This window comes from Hemitrygon akajei, chromosome 4 (assembly GCF_048418815.1).
Source record: "Hemitrygon akajei chromosome 4, sHemAka1.3, whole genome shotgun sequence".
NCBI lineage: Eukaryota > Metazoa > Chordata > Chondrichthyes > Myliobatiformes > Dasyatidae > Hemitrygon > Hemitrygon akajei.
Genome location: NC_133127.1, coordinates 93,319,131 through 93,335,776, shown reverse-complemented (window position 1 = coordinate 93,335,776; position 16,646 = coordinate 93,319,131). Strand labels below are relative to the sequence as shown.

The 16,646-nt window shown below is 45.0% G+C and overlaps 2 protein-coding genes across 5 annotated transcripts in view; one reads left to right on the top strand and one right to left on the bottom strand.

Annotated features, from left to right (window-relative positions):
- Positions 1-1,784, bottom strand: part of trmt44 (tRNA methyltransferase 44 homolog) — a 31,757-nt gene extending 29,973 nt beyond the window's left edge. The window contains exon 1 of the mRNA XM_073043070.1: positions 1,444-1,784. Coding sequence (XP_072899171.1) covers positions 1,444-1,768 — 325 coding nt within the window. The 5' untranslated portion in view covers positions 1,769-1,784. The remainder of the gene's footprint in view (positions 1-1,443) is intronic.
- Positions 1,785-1,964: 180 nt separating this feature from the next.
- Positions 1,965-16,646, top strand: part of acox3 (acyl-CoA oxidase 3, pristanoyl) — a 141,191-nt gene continuing 126,509 nt past the window's right edge. For 2 of the 4 annotated variants that reach the window (XM_073043069.1, XM_073043065.1), the window contains exon 1: positions 1,965-2,045. The gene's annotated coding sequence lies outside the window, so the exon portion shown is untranslated. Of the gene's footprint in view, positions 2,046-12,837; positions 12,910-16,646 lie in introns of those variants that run through there. The other 2 variants (XM_073043066.1, XM_073043067.1) reach the window with 2 other exon arrangements.

Sequence of the window (16,646 nt, the reverse complement as noted above, 5' to 3'; positions counted from 1 at the left end):
GACGTATCAGGGATAAATTTTCCATTGATTTCAATGTGAAGGTATGGTGCCAAAGAGTGTACACACACTAAAAGGTTCAGTCTGCTGTGGTCCACAAATTCCCAGTGGAGGAACCACTCACCTCCAATTTGGAAACGATAGCTCAACAACTGTCTATTGCCGGGGATAATGAAATGGAACATGCTGGGGCCATCTGGAGAAGAGGAATCTCAGAGTTGTACACTTTGATAATAAATTTTAAGGTAATGACAGCATAGTTTCTCTTTCTGAACAGCTTAGTTACAAATTACTTTCAAGACAAAAGACTTGAGGGGCATGAGATTGTCTAGGGAAATGGTGGCAGTATAAAAGATCAATTGCAATTACTGAAACGGCAGGGCAGCCTATTACTTCCCTTGTTCTCATGTTACCTTAGTTAAGTTTAAGTGGGATGAATGTGTCTGCAAGTCCAAGATGCCAAACATAACTGCATCAGCATCACATTACGCAAGCATTATTTCAGCACCCCGCAATTTAAAAGAGTAAACAAAACTTATTCTGAAGCAGAAAGGGATTCTAATGGGACAGACATTCTAGGGGATAAAGAACTGGTGAATCAGGTAATCAGGACAGCAGTGTTAGTGGTCAGCACAATGATTTACAGTGCCAACAACCCAGGTTCAATTCCTGCCGCTGTTTGCAAGTTTATACCTTCTCTCCGTGACCATGCGCGTTTCCTCCCACACACCAAGGACAGATTGGTTGGTTGGTTGGTTAATTGGTCATTGCAAATTGTCCTGCGATTGGGCCAGGGTTAAGTTATGTGTTGCTGGGCACTACAGCTCAAAGGGCTGTTAAGAGCCTATTCCACAAACACACGAAATCTGCAGATGCTGGAAATCCAGAGCAACACACACAAAATGCTGGAGAAACTCAGCAGGCCCAGGCAGCGTCTATGGAAATGAATAAACATTAGAAATTCCACTGTATTGCAATAAATAACCCAAGATGATGGTGGACAAAACAGGCAATCCCTGGAATGAACTAAGAGTTTTACCTCATTCCGGTTTTCCTCATGTGTTTATGTATAGGAACCGTGCAAACTTGTGAAAATTTTATTTTTAAGATAGCATGGATGAAAGGGGCCAGCTTGGATCGAGTCCGCTCACTCATTCTACCCAGAGGCTACCCGCAGTTTGACTGCTTGCTGATCCTGGTTACATGTTGACGGCTCAGAAAAGGAACCAAGTGGTCACCAGCCTCAGACCGAGACTTTTGTGATGGTCTCCATGACTCAGATGAGATGCCATACTACCCATCTGATGGGCATTTAAGACTGGAGACCAATCTGATTAGTCTCCCAGCAAGGATAGACGGAAGAATTATAGCACAATTTCACTGTGAATTGCGCCAAGGGTAACTGCGAATCAATGGGGGTTCAGCGAGAAGCCCAGTCCACTCTACCTTGGAGAACTATCTCACTGCCAGTCGCCACCCCGCCTTTAGGAATCACGGTCCGCAGCAGCACCTTGATTCGCTCGACGCCGCGGGGTACCAGCTCGTCCAGCTCCGGGGCCGCCCCAGCGCTCAACCCTGGCAGCAGCTCGGCCACCACTGGCCCCAGCCCCGCAACCGCGCCGCCGCAAGAGCAGGACACCTCCCGTTCGGCCTCCAGCCGACAACCGCTCAGCCGGCGGTTCGCCACCTGCGGCTTCAGCGTCCACACACCAACCGCAGTCCAGAAGCCGGCTGAGGTAACAGCTGAGCCCAACGACAAGCAGCGCTCCATCTTCGGCAACACACGATTACGCACTTCCGCCCGCGCAACCATGTGACATTGGGGAGCAACACTGATTGGCGGTTAGCCTGAGCTTCCTGGACGCTGCGGGGCGGAAGCGATTGAGCCATTCCAACTAACACATTTCGCGCAGCCACGTGACATCGACGCAAGGTGTCGCAGGGGAGTTGATCACGTGACATCCGGGAGAAACTGAGGGACGGAAGAGGTTGAGCCATTACAGCTGTGACTTTTGCTTCGGGAGTTAAAAAGTTAGAGGCGCTGCGCGGTGAGTAAAGAAATTGTCACTCAGTGGAGAAGGGGAGAGCCAAAAGGGAATAAATCAAAAGCTCGTCTTGACATAGTTATTGAGATTCTCTTAGTTTTGTTTAGAATAGGGAAGACAGGTTGTGAAGTCAGATTTACATGGATACCTGGGCATGCTGGGGTGGAGGGAAATGAAATTGTGGATGGCGTTGCAAAGTCTTTCTTACAGAGCGGACAAGTAAGAATTAGAGTACCCCTAGGCAGAACAGGATTGAGAAGTAGGATTAAAAAAAAGTTATAGAGAAGAAGTGGCAGGAGGATTGGAAAAATGAATTAAAGGGAAGGTATTTCTTTTCTAGTCACCCGCTAGTTAAAAAGGTCTCAGACTGTTACTCTGGAAATCATAGAGATATGGTGAAATTAACAAGGCTTAGGCTGGGGCATTGTGGGCTAAACTATTACTTAAATATAATAGGAAAACATCCAACTGGATTATGTGATTGTGGTAGTCCAGAGAGAGTTCAACATGTTTTGCTGAGTTGTAATCGATGTAAAATTGGAAGAAGCTTATTGTTCAAGAGGCTGCCTGACTTAAATGTATTTTGTTTTTCTATTAAATCTTTGTTTGGCCACCAAGAGAACCACCATCTGATTGAAGAGTTTATTATTATTCTAGTTTATATTCGAGAATTTGAGTTTCTTGAAATTCTGTAATTAATTGTACATCCTGCAGAGGGCAGTAATACGTCTAGATGCCTCTAAACTGCCGGAAATAGAAGAAGAAGAGGGGAGAGCAAAGCTGCCAGTCAGTGTGCAGTAGCATCCGGAGAGAGTTGGTGCTCTAGATCTGGGAGGACTGATCATTGCAATGAAGGAATTGCTTATGAACAGTTATTTGCAATGTAAACCAGGGAGATGGGGAAAAAAGTATCAGCCTTGATTGAATCACAAACAAGAGAAAATCTGCTAATGCTAGAAATCCGAGCAACACACACAAAATGCTAGATTGTTGGAAGAAAACAGAAGGCCATGCAAGAAAAAGAAGGGGGGATGGAGCACCAGAGGGAGGCAATGGGCGGGCAAGGTGCTAAGATGAGAGAGGGAAAAGGTGATGAGATGGGGTGCATTATTGGCAATTAGAGAAATCGATGTTCATGTCATCAGGTTGGAGGCTATCCAAACAGAATATAAGGTGTTGTTCCAACTCCCGGAGTGTGGCCTCATGATGACAACCGTGAGGAAGGACTTGCAGATGATAGGACGAAATTGCAGTCAGTGGGATGAGTTGAAGGGAAATCTACAACAACAACAGCAATGTCAGTGTGGGCGGAAGTCAGAAGCAGGAAGGAAGCAATACTCACTTGGGAGTATTCTTTAGATGCCTCAGTAGCAACAGAGACACCGAGGGACAGATCAGGAGGCAGATTTTAGAACATCTAGTCAAAGAAAAGAAACTACTTCAGTTAAGGTTTTGGATGCAAAGATCAGATAGAACTCTTGAGAGTTACAAGGTAGCCTGGAAGGAGCTGAAGAATAGACTTCGGAGAGTTAGAAGTTGGCGTGAAAAAGCCTTTGTGAGTAGGATTAAGAACCCCCCCCCCCCCCCCCCCCGCCCCCAAGACATTCTACACATATATGAAGGATGGCCAGAGTGAGGGTAGGACCAACCAGGGATAGAACAGAAAACATGCCTGGAGATGGGAGGTACTTAATACTTTGCTAGTAAGAGGGACCTTGATGTTTGTGAGGACAATGTACTGGAATATGCTGGTGTTAATAAAGAGGATTTGTAAAACTTTTTTAAAAAATTTACCATAGGAAATTCTCTAGGGCCAGACTGGATTTAACCCAAGTTACTACAGGAAGCGAGGAATCAGGTTTATTATCGCTAGCATGTGTCATGAAATTTGTTAACTTAGCATCAGTGGTACAATGCAATACATTATAATATAGAAAGAAAAAAATAAGTAAATCAATTACAGTAAATATATATAATATTTAGATTAACAATAGTGCAAAAGAGAAATCAATAAAAAATAGTGAGGTGGTGTTCATGGGTTCAATGTCCATTTAGCAGAGGGGAAGAAGCTGTTCCTGAATCGGGGAGTGTGTGCCGTCAGGCTCCTGTACCTCCTTCCTAATGGTAGCAATAAGGAAAGGCATGTCGTGGTGATGGGGGTCCTTAATAATGGATATCACCTTTTTGAGGGACCGCTCCTTGAAGATGTTTCGGATACTATGGAGGCTAGTACCCAAGATGGAGCTGACTAATTTTACAGCTTTCTATAGCTTTCTGTGCTGTGCAGTGGCTAACAACGCCCCATACCAGACAGTGATGCAGCCTGTCAGAATGTTCTCCACTGTACATCTATAGAATTTTGTGAGTGTTTTAGTTGACAAACCAAACCTCCTCAAACTCCTAATGAAATATAGCCGCTCTCGCCTTTGTGACCCTCAGGTTCGGCCAGCTGTGTTAATCCAGGGGGAAACAGCCTCCAGCCCAGCCAAACCTGAGAAATCTTGTTTGTGTGGACGCTGTGTGATGTTTTCCCCTGTTACAAATCAGTACCACAAAATAACAAACAGTACGCCATATGCAGTTAAACAATTGAGCTTTATAATTCTTAATTTGACTACAGGGTGTTAAGGAAAACAAAAAGAAAAAGGGCCCATTTTAATGAAACAGTCTAATATGCATGTTGAGCTCACTGTTTTCCTGTCTGTTCGTTCTCCAACGAATTCCCCTGGGCGTCATCAACTCCCAACCCCATTCCAATTCCACTCAGTCCTGCAGTCTACGACATCCCCATTCTGGCATCTTCTCTCTCGCATCTTCTCCCGAACCAAAAGCTCACGAATTCCCTTCTCTCAGGCGCGTAAGAAAGAAAAACACTCCTCTCATTGGCCAGCACACATTCCAAAGTCCCCATTAGTCATAACCAAAACACTGCTGCTATAAAGAAACCATTACATTAGCAGTGAACCCTTTCCCAGGGCGTTACACTCTTCACCCACCAAATTTAGTCATGTCCTCATCACTTTGAGATAATTTGCCAACCCTTCCTGCAAAGCACAAAGTCTAACCCAGGTGTAAAAGGCAGTGACATAGCCCCCCAGAGCGATAGGGGCCACACTCTGTTCCCCAAGTGCTGCATAGGCCAGTCTATCTGGTGGTGGTCTGATTCTCTGAGACCTCCATACCCCTCATCTACCTCTTCATGTTCCGACACCACTGGGGATACTTCCGGTCTACCTGGAGAGGCCTCCCCTGGTCTACCGGTCATGCCTACCTGCACTCAGACCCTCTGTCCCTGGCTAAGCCCTGCTTCATGTACCTCCAAGGTGGATTCAAACACTGAGGTCATCCAAATACACCAATACCTCAAGCAAGTTCATATCCCCCACTGTCTTCTCCATGACCCGCTGGAAGGTTGCAGGAGCTCCCAATACACCCTGAGGCATCCTTTCAAACTGGGGACATAAAAAAGGCCATCTTCTCTTTGTTGGCCTCACTCATGTGGATCTAGTAATATCCACTCCTCAAATCCAGCACATTAAACCACTTCACACCACTCAGACAGGCTAGTGCATCTTCAATCCTCCGGACAATATACTGGTCAGGGACGGTGTTCTGTAGTCCACACTCATCTGTACCTTCCCATTCTTCTTCCGGGTCACTACTATTGGGGACACATAAGAGCTTCAGGACTCGGTGATGATCCAGGCTCCCTTCAACTTACACAAATGCTGCCGAATGTCTTTCACCTCTACAGGCGCCAATCACCACGACCTTTCTCTGAACAGGTAGCTCAGTCACCCAGATAATGTGACGAGTGCTCTTGGAACAACCCACATTAAACTTGTCAGTGGAAAAGACACCTTCCTGCTTCAGTATCTTCTCTACCAACCTCCTCTTCCAACCTGCAGGAACCGGGGAGTCCCCGAAGTTGAATGACTCGGCGGTCAACTTTCCCCCCTTTTCCAATAGATTCTCCACGGCTTGTCTCACAGGGACATTAGACATTACCGTCACTGGGAACAGATGTGCCAGGGGCATCCCCTCCCTTGAAGGTGACCTCCCACTTCATAGTCTTCCTGACAATCACTGCCATCCTGTTCGCCTGTACCACAGAGGGCTTCTGCAGTTCGGGCCTCACCAGTACCCCAGCAGGAAATCCCAACTTTCCCTTGTGGTATTCCGGAGTGTCCACTAAGAGGGCCTCTCCTTCAGGCATTCCAGAAAATTTGGGGGTCTCTATCACTCTCGTTATTTCCCCGGGCTGTAACACCATTGGCTTCAACTGGGTGAATCACACAGTCCCTTGATTAAATTCGGTATTTGGCCCAATGCAGCCACGCACTTCCTCAAAAGCAGCTCGAAATACTGGGTGCACGGACAATATTCCCAGAAAGCTCTCTCCAGCCTTCTCCTTGAAGGCCCCCTTGAGCTTCCACACAATAGGAGTGTTGGTCCCCACTAGAATTGAAACACCACCCTTCTCAATGGGGTCCAGACAAACCAGCACAAATGTATCAAGGACCTCAGCCACTCCCACATCAGCCTCCGAAAACTCCAGCTTCACTGACAAATAACCATCATATGGATAATCACCCGCACTAAGAACCCCAGATTTCCAGTACACTGAATGGTGTCAATGGTAAATGTGTCAGATACCAGTTATAAAATACCAGTTCCCCCAGAGACACCAGGCTAGGGGGTACCGGGACCTGATGGCTCTCACAATGTCAGCAGCCCGCCCACTCAAATCCTCGCTTTACGTCATCAGAACACTGCCACTCATCTAACAACTGAGAGGTCTGCTCTGCACATCTTATACTCCCCGTCCCCTTTAGGGTGGGTGTTATTCCAGAGGATAGGCAGAGCCCACCATAGCTTGGACTTTGCACCTGGGCATTTATCCTCCAGAGAGGTAAGGGCGGATACTAACTCAGAATTCTCACTCTTCCTTGGGGGACAGGGACTCATTAAACATTCCAAATCTGACCATTCCTTCCCCTTACTCCTCAGAAATGATAGAACCCTGTCTTTGAAATCTCTGACCCCAGCTACGGGAAACTCAGCTTGTGATTCGGCCCACTCCGCTACACTCTCCTTCTCCCTGACAGTAGGGACAGTCCATGACCCTGCCTCACCTGGGGCCCCGATGGTACCGGGCAGCTCCACTGCCGTTACGTCAATGCTAGTCTGCAGTAAAACGAGGTCTGTGCCCACCATTTTATCCAACCTCCGGCCCGCAATCGTAACTTTGCCGACAGCTTTAACAGTACTTAACAGGCAAGTTAACAATTCATCCGGAGTACGAATATCTACCCCACTCAACACGTGCACGTTAGTTACCGGTAAACCCATGGACAAACATCACCACTCCACTCCGGCAGCATCTATACCAGCACAGACTTAAAGCACACAACCCACTGGTTCAATGCTCAGGACAATCACACAGCATCCAACGAAATGAATCCCGGATGAGCCCCCACAATTGTAACCCTCAGGTTCGGCCAGCTGTGTTAATCTAGGGGGAAACAACCTCCAGCCCAGCCAAACTTGAGAACTCTGGTTTGGGTGGATGCTGCGTGATGTGTTCCCCTGTTACAAATCAGTACCACGGAATAACAAACAGTACACCATATGCAGTTAAATGATTGAGCTTTATAATTCTTAATTTGTCTATAGGGTTAGTAAAGAAAACAAAAAGAAAAGGGTCCATTTTAATGAAACAGTCTAAAGTGCACGTTGTGCTCACTGTTTTTTCATCTGGTCATTCTCCATCGATTTCCCCTGGGCGTCGTCAACTCCCGACCACATTCCAAGTCCGCTCAGTCCTGCAGTCTATGACTTCCCCGTTCTGGCATCTTCTCTCTCCATCCTCTCCTGAACCCAAAGACCATGAATTCCCTTCTCTCAGGCACATGAGAAAGGAAAAACAGCTCCCCTCATTGGCCAGCGCACATTCTAAAGCCCCCGTTATCTCCAGTTGTGTCCCAAACACTGCAGCTACAGAGAAACTATTACATTAGCAGTGAGCCCTTTCCCAAGGCATTAAACCTTCTTTATAGCGGCATTGATATGATGGGACCAGGTTAGATTCTCGGAGATCTTGCCACCCAGGAACTTGAAATTGCTCACTTCTGATCCCTGTATGAGGATTGTTATGTGTTTCCTTGTCTTACCCTTCCTGAAGTCCACAATCAGCTCTTTCATCTTACTGGCGTTGAGTGCAAGGCTGTTGCTGTGATACCACTCCACTAGTTGGCATATCTCACTCCTGTATGCCCTTATCTCCATCTGAGATTCTACCAACAATGTTTGTATAATCAGTAAATTTATAGATGTTGTTTGAGCTATAGAACCATAGAATATTACAGCACAGAAACAGACCTTTTGGCCCTTCTTGGCTGTGCTGAACCATTTTTCTGCCTAGTCCCACTAACCTGCACCTGGCCCATATCCCTCCAAACCCCTCTCATCCATGTACCTGTCCATGCTTTTCTTAAATGTTAAAAGTGAGCCCGCATTTACCACTTCATCTAGCAGCTCATTCCACACTCCCACCACTCTCTGTGTGAAGAAGCCCCCCCCCCCCCAATGTTCCCTTTAAACTTTCCCCCTTCACCCTTAATCCATGTCCTCTGGTTATTTTCTTCCCTGGCCTCAGTGGAAAAAGCCTGCTTGCATTCACTCTATCTATAACCATCATAATTTTATACACCTCTATCAAATCTCCCCTCATTCTTCTATGCTCCAGGGATTAAAGTCCTAACCTATTCAACCTTTCACAGTAACTCAGTTTCTCAAGTCCCGGCAACATCCTTGTAAACCTTCTCTGCACTCTTTCAACCTTATTAATATCCTTCCTGTAATTCGGTGACCAAAACTGAATATACTTAGCCACAGAGTCATGGGTATAGAGCAGTGGGCTAATACACACCCCTGACGTACGCCAGCGTCAATTGTCAGTGAGAAGGAGATATTATCACCAATCTGCACAGATTGTGGTTTTCTGGTTTGAAAATCAAGGATCCAATTGCAGAAGGAGGAACAGACGCCCAGGTTTGGTAGCTTATCGATCAGGACTGTGGGAATTATGGTGTTAACTGCTGAGATAAGCTACATTCAATGAACAGCATCCTGATCTAGGTGTCTGTATTGTCCAGGTGGTCTAAGGTCATGTGAAGAGCCATTGAGATCGCGCCTGCCATTGACCTATTATGGCGATAGGCAAACGGCAATGGGTCCAGGTCCTTGCTGAGGCAAGAGTTCAGTCTAGTAATGATCAACCTCTCAAAGCATTTCATCACTGTAGTCATTAAGGCAGCTCACTCTACTCTTCTTAGGCACTGGTATAAATGTTGCCTTTTTGAAATAGGTGGGAACTTCCAGCTGTAGCAGTGAGAGGTTGAAAAATGGCCTTGAATACATCTGCCAGTTGGTTGACTCGTCTAGTAGTGAAGCATCGCTTTGTGGGAAGTAATCTCTTGCAAACCGTGCCAGAGTAGACGTGCATCCAATGTGGCCTCCAAGCTCGCTTGGAATTGTTTCTTCACCCTTGAAATAGTCTTCTGCAAATCATACCTGGTTTTCTTGCACAGTCCTGGGTCGCCAGACTTAAATGCTACAGATATGGCCCTCAGCAGACGGCAAACCTCCTGGTTCATCCAAAGCTTTTGGTTTGGGAATGTACAGCAAGTTTTCGTAGGCACATACTCTTCCAGATTCTATAGTGAATCCCTGAATGCTGTCCAATCCACTGATTCAAAGCAGTCCTTTAAGTGCTCCTGTGCTTCCCTTGTCCATACCTTCTTGATCCTCACTACAGGTGCCATCTCTGCCTATACTCAGGGAGTAGAAATACAGCCAGGTGATCAGACACTCTGATGTCTGAGCTGGGATAACACAGTAGCCATTCTTGTGACAGTGGTCCAGTGTGTTGTTTCCTCTGGTACTACAACTGATTTGTGGTCATAGTAGGGGAATTCAGAAAGTCAGGAGACATCGGATTCAGGGAGCGTGTCTGTCTAGATACCAAATTGACTTGCTCGTAGGAGGCAGAAGATGGTAGGAGATGGACAGTATTTTGTTTGGAGACTGGTGTTCCATTGCGATCTGTTCTGGGACCCCTTCTCTTTTATAAATGACTGGATGAGAATGTGGATGGGTGGGTGATGCGAAGGTCAGTGAAGTTGTGGATCGTGTGGAGGGTTGTAGGTTGCAGTGGGATGTTGACAGGATGCAGAGCTGGGCTGAGAAATAACAGGTGGAGTTCAACACGGAAAAGCATGAAGTGATTCATTTTGGAACTTGAAGGTAGCGTCCAAGGTTAATGGCAGGATTTTTCGTGTGGAGAAACAGAGGGATCTTGGGGTTGGCGTCCTTGGATCCTTCAAAGGTGCTGCGCATGTTGATAGAAGGCGTGTGGTGTGTGTTGGCCCATGTTAGTCAAGCGATTGAGTTGAATTGAATTGACTTTATTACTTACATCCTTCATATACATGAGGAGTAGAAATCTTTATGTTATGTCTGTCTAAATGTGCAATTTATAGTCATTTATAATAAATAGTATTACAATAGGACAGATAATGTAACATAGAAATACAATTGTATCAGCATGAATTAAGCAGTCTGATGACCTGGTTGAAGAAGCTATCCCGGAGCCTGTTGGTCCTGGCTTTTATGCTGCAGTACCGTTTCCCGGGTGGTAGCAGCTGGAACAGTTTGTGGTTGGGGTGACTCGGGTCCCCAATGATCCTTTGGGCCCTTTTTATGCACCTGTCTCTGTAAATGTCCTGAATAGTGGGAAGTTCACATCTACAGATGTGCTGGGCTGTCTGCACCACTCTCTGCAGAGTCCTGTGATTGAGCGAAGTACAGTTCCCATAAGCAGGCAGTGATGCAGCCAGTCAGGATGCTCTCAATTGTGCCCCTGTAGAAAGTTCCTTCGATTTGGGGGCCCGTACTAAACTCCTTCAACCACCTGAGGTGAAAGAGGCGCTGTTACTCCTTTTTCACCACACAGCCGGTATGTACAGAGTTCCAGAGTTGCAAGGTAATGTTGCAGCTCTATAAAATCCTGGTTAGTCCGCACTTGGAATATTGTGTTCACTTCTGATCACCTCTTCATAGGAAGAATATGGAAGCTTTAGAGAGGGTGCGGAGGAGATTTACCAGGATGCTGTCCAGACTAGAGGGTGTACCTCTAGGTTGAGCAAGCTAGGAGTGAAGGAGGGGGAGAGGCGACTTGGTGAGAGGCACAGACAGAGAGATGTTTTCCCAGAGCAGAATTGGCTAATACAAGGGGGTTGGAGTAAAGTATTGGGCGGATATCAGAGGTAAGCTTTTTACACAGAGATTGATGCAACACCCTGTCGGGGTTAGATTGTAAAGGTACATAGGAACTTTTAAGAAACTCTTAAATAGCAAAATGGAAGGCATACAGATCAAATCGTTGCACGGTGCATTGAGACAGAACAAGGTAAAGTAATCCAGAATGCAGAATAAAGTGTAACTACTACAGAGAAAGTGCAGGGAAATAGTAAGGCACAAGGTCTTAACGAGGCAGATTGTGAGGTAAAGACCATCTTAACATGCTAGGGAACATTTAATGTTCAAAATTCAGGGCATATTTATTCTCAAAGTATGTATACAGTGCTTATAAGAAGTATTCACCCCTCTCCCTTGGAAGCTTTCATGTTTTAATTGTTTTACAACATTGAACCACAGTGGATTTAATTTGGCTTTTTTGACACTGATCAACAGAAGACTTCCTTGTCAAAGTGAAAACAAATTTCTACAAGTTGGTTTAAATTTGTTACAGTTATTAAACACAAAATAATTGATTGCATAATTACTCACCCCCTTCAAGTCAGTATTTCGCAGATGCACCTTGGGCAGCAGTTACAGCCTAGAGTCTGTGTGGATAGATCTCTAGAGGCTTTGCAACATTTCTCCATTCTTTATAAAACTGCTCAAGCTGTGTCAGATTGCATGGGAATTGTGAGTGAACAGCCCTTTTCAAGTACAGCCACAAATTCGCTAGTGGATTGAGGTCTGGACTCTGACTTGGCCACTCCAGGACATTAACTTTGTTGTTTTTAAGCCATTCCTGTGCAGCTTTGGCTTTATGCTTGGGGTCATTATCTTGCTGGAAAACAGATCTTGTCCGAAGTCGCAGTTCTCTTGCAGACGGCATCAGGTCTTCTTCCACAATTTCCCTCTATTTTGCTTCATTCATTTTACCCTCTACCTTCACAAGCCTTCCAGGGTCTGCTGTAGTGAGGCATCCCCATAGCATGATACAGCCATGCTTCACAGTAGGGATGGTGTGTTTTTGATGATGTACAGTGTTTAGCTTATCCTTGGTCTGATGGCCAAAAAGCTCAATTTTAGCTTATAGAACCTTCCAGCTGACTTCAGTCTCCCACATGCCTTCCAGCAAACTCTAGCCGGGATCTCGTGAGCTTTTTTTCAACAGTGGGTTTTTGTGTGCCACTCTCCCAGAAAGCTGCGACTGGTGAAGCAACTGGGCAACAGTTGATGTCTCTCCTATCTCAGCCACTGAAGCTTGGAACTCCTCCAAAATTGTCATAGGTCTCTTGGTAGCCTCCCTCACTAGTCTCCTTCTTGCACGGTCACTCAGTTTTTGAGGATGGCCTGCTCTAGGGGAATTTACAGCTGTGCCATATTCTTTCCATTTCTTGATAATTGACTTAACTGCACTCCAAGGGATATTCACTGATTCGGAAATTTGCTTATATTCATCTCCTGACTTGTGCTTTTCAATAACCTTTTCACAGAGTTGCTTGGAGTGTTCATGGTGTAGTTTTTGCCAGGATACTGACTCACCAGAAGTTGGACCTTCCAGATACAGGTGTATTTTTACTACAATCCATTGAAACACCCGGACTGCACACTGTGATCTTCTCTTAACTAATGATGTAACTTATAAAACCAATTAGCTGCACCAGTGATGATTTGGTGTGTCATATTAAAGGGGATGAATGCTTATACAATTACTTATGTTGTGCTTTGTATTTATAATTAATTTAGATCACTTTGCAGAGATCTGTTTTCACTTTGACACGAAAGAGTCTTTTTCTGTTGTTCGGTGTCAAAAAAAGCCAGGTTGGATCCACAGTGATTCAATGTTATAAAACAAAAAAACATAGAAACTTCCAGAAGGGGGATGAATACTTTTTATAAGCACTGTATGTCACCATACACAACTCTTGAGATTTGTTTACTTGCAGGCATTTATGATAGAAGAAAGAAAAACAATAGAATCATTGGCAAACGATACACAAACCAAGATTGACAAACAACTGATGTGCAAAAGAAGAAAAACTGTGTAAATAATAAATAAATAAATAAATTTTGTCAAGGACATGAGTTGTAGAGTTCTTGAAAGTGAGTCCATAGGTTGTTCCAGGTTCAATGTTCAAAGTAAATTTATTATCTAAGTACATATTTGTCACCAAATACAGGCCTGAGATTCATTTTCTTGAGGGCATACACAATAAGTGTTGCATTTTGCGAGATCAAACATGAAGGGACGGTACCCTGTCAACGTCAAAGTGTTGATGTGCAGAGGGATCTCAGGGTCCAAGTCCGTAATCAGAATCAGGTTCATTATCACCGACAAGTGTCATGAAATTTATTGTTTAGCAACTGCAATACAATGTAAGACATAAAAATTACTATAAGTTACACAATAAATATATAGTTCAAAAGACAAAGAACAAGGTAGTGCTAATGGGTTCATGGACAATTCAAAAATCTGCGGGCAGAGGGAAAGTAGTTGATGGGTGTGGGTCTTCAGGTTCTTATACTTCCCGCGTGACGGTGGTAATACGAAGAGAGTGTGTCCCAAATGGTGAAAGATCTCTAACTAAGCCTGCCAGCTTCATGAGGCACCACCTCTTGAAGGTGGGGAGGGTTGAGCCCTTGATGGAACTGTGGTGAATCTTCAATGCTTTGTAGCCTCTTGCGATCCAATGCATTGGATCCTATCACTGATTAGTTTGGTACAACATCATGGGAGGAAGGACCTGTTCTTGTGCTGTACTGGTCTGTGTTCTATGTCATTCTATTTACATAATTAATTCACCCTTCTTACTGCAAATGCTCTACCCATTGAGATGTGAAACCTTTACCTTTGCCTTTCATTATTCTTTGAACCCTAAGCATTATTTTGCACTGAAAGTCAGTTTTGCCTTTGATTTCTCTGCCTTTCACTTTTGCTTCTCCACTTGTTTCTGTCTCCCTGCATAGGGTCCCCTGCTTGTCCATTTTAGTTTTAAGTCCCCTCCCCCCAACAATGCTTGCACTTCGTCAAGGACATCAATCTCATTCCTGCCTCGGGTCGCCACATCCAATTTGTACAGGTACTGCACCTGTCTTTGTCCCAGTAATATGAATCGCTCTCCACTATTCTTTTAGCCATGTAATGGATGCCATCCAGTGTATTTATCTGGCGCTCCTAGTGTGCCAGCAGTCACCCATTCCATCTCTCTCTGCACAGACTCAAACTTTAGTCTGACTGTCTCCGAGAGGTATCATCCACAAAATTCTCATCCTGTGGATCTGCTGCAGTGTTTCTCGCTGCTGCTCCTGCTCTGAAACTCGTTCAAATTGAGGCAGTTAGAGACACTTCTTAAATGCGCAGTTGTCCACAACTTTTCACATGGCACAGGATACACAGCTTACTTGGCTAAGGTGCTCTGCCATGCCTCATCTTTACTGATAACAAATTTGTCAGAAAAGAACCCTCTAGTTGTGCGCTGGTCAGCTGCCTCACCTCTGCCAGTGTTACTTTTGTATTGATGCCAGCATTGAGTTGCCTGTGTGGACTTTGCTCATTATCAACCCAACATCACCAACACCCTCACCTCAGGGTCCTTGCTCTCCAGTGGCTGTTGTGCTCAAATAAACATTTTTTTCTGATAATGCCTATAGACACAAACATTCCGATGGCTAACAACTCCAATCAACAAATGCAGTTGTCACAATAATCCACTGTTCTTGATGCTTTATCATATACTATGAACTCAGCTGCATAATCGCTGCTTCGGTTCATTCTTGAGAGAGAGCATCCATCTCTGTGCCTCTGCATTCTCTCTGTTTTGGTTTTTTAGCTGGCTGCCATTCCTCTCCCTGTGTATTTGCACATTCTGGCTGTTCCTTTCGCAGGTGCCCTTTCTGTGGAGTGTCTCCAAAGCCTTCAACAGTACCTAACTGCTTTCAGTAGGTCTTGCTGAAAACCTACTGAACAAGGTCTAGCAACAAGGTACTGGGCTGACATTAATAAATCTATATATGCTGTTACTTCCCTCTCTGAATCTTCAGAGATATAGATCAGCTTCACAGTCCAATGCAGGCTTGTCTTAAATCATTCAACTCAACCTGTACGCTTCCCCAGAGCTCAGCACTCATCTTCTCCATCAACATTCTCTACGCCACTCTCATTTAACATACCATGAGTTTTAATGACATGCTTTCAGTGAAATTAAGTATCTTTTGAAAATATAATGAAAGCAACCACTTGAGGGAGCAGTAGGCAGCACCCTGTTTTGTACCCAGTGTCTTACAAAGTAGAATTCAAATCTTCAACCATTTGAATGCTCCCATACACTACCGCTGACAACTTTAGGAATCAGGTTTTATCACTGGTGGTCAAATATAATATAATAGGAGATTGAGAGGGGATCTGATTGAAACATATAAGATTATTAAGGGATTGGACAAGATAGAGGCAGGAAATATGTTCCAGATGCTGAGAGAGTCCAGTACCAGAGGGCATGGTTTGAGAATAAGGGGTAGGTCATTTAGGACAGAGTTAAGGAAAAACTTCTTCTCCCAGAGAATTGTGGGGGTCTGGAATGCACTGCCTCGGAAGGTAGTGGAGGCCAATTCTCTGGATGCTTTCAAGAAGGAGCTAGATAGGTATCTTATGGATAGGGGAATCAAGGGATATGGGGACAAGGCAGGAACCGGGTATTGATAGTAGATGATCAGCCATGATCTCAGAATGGCGGTGCAGGCTCGAAGGGCTGAATGGTCTACTTCTGCACCTATTGTCTATTGTCATTACTGATTACAGTTCATAATTCTGAAATCCCTTACCAAAAAATGCTATCCAACTCATTGCCCGGACAAGCCGCTCATCGCCGTCCTCATGGGCAACTGGGGCCAGGCAACAGATATTTGTCTTCTCAGCTACACTCAGGGATGCTTTGAAAGGATGCTTCAAAAGCTAATTGGCTGGGTCAGAGCAAACACTTTCTTTCATCTAAGAGTCTCTTAAATGTCCCTGATATATCTGCCTCAGCCACCTCCCCTGGCTGCAAGTTCCACACAACTATCACTCTTAGTGTAAAACAAACTTTTCAAAGTCAAACAACACACACAAAATGCTGGTGGAACACAGCAGGCCAGGCAGCATCTATAGGAAGAAACGCTGTGGACATTTCGGGCCGAGACCCTTCGTCAGGACTAACTGAAAGGAGAGATACTAAGAGATTTGAAAGTAGTGGGGGGAGGGGGAAATGTGAAATGATAGGAGAAGACCGGAGGGGGTGGGATGAAGCTAAGAGCTGGAAAGGTGATTGG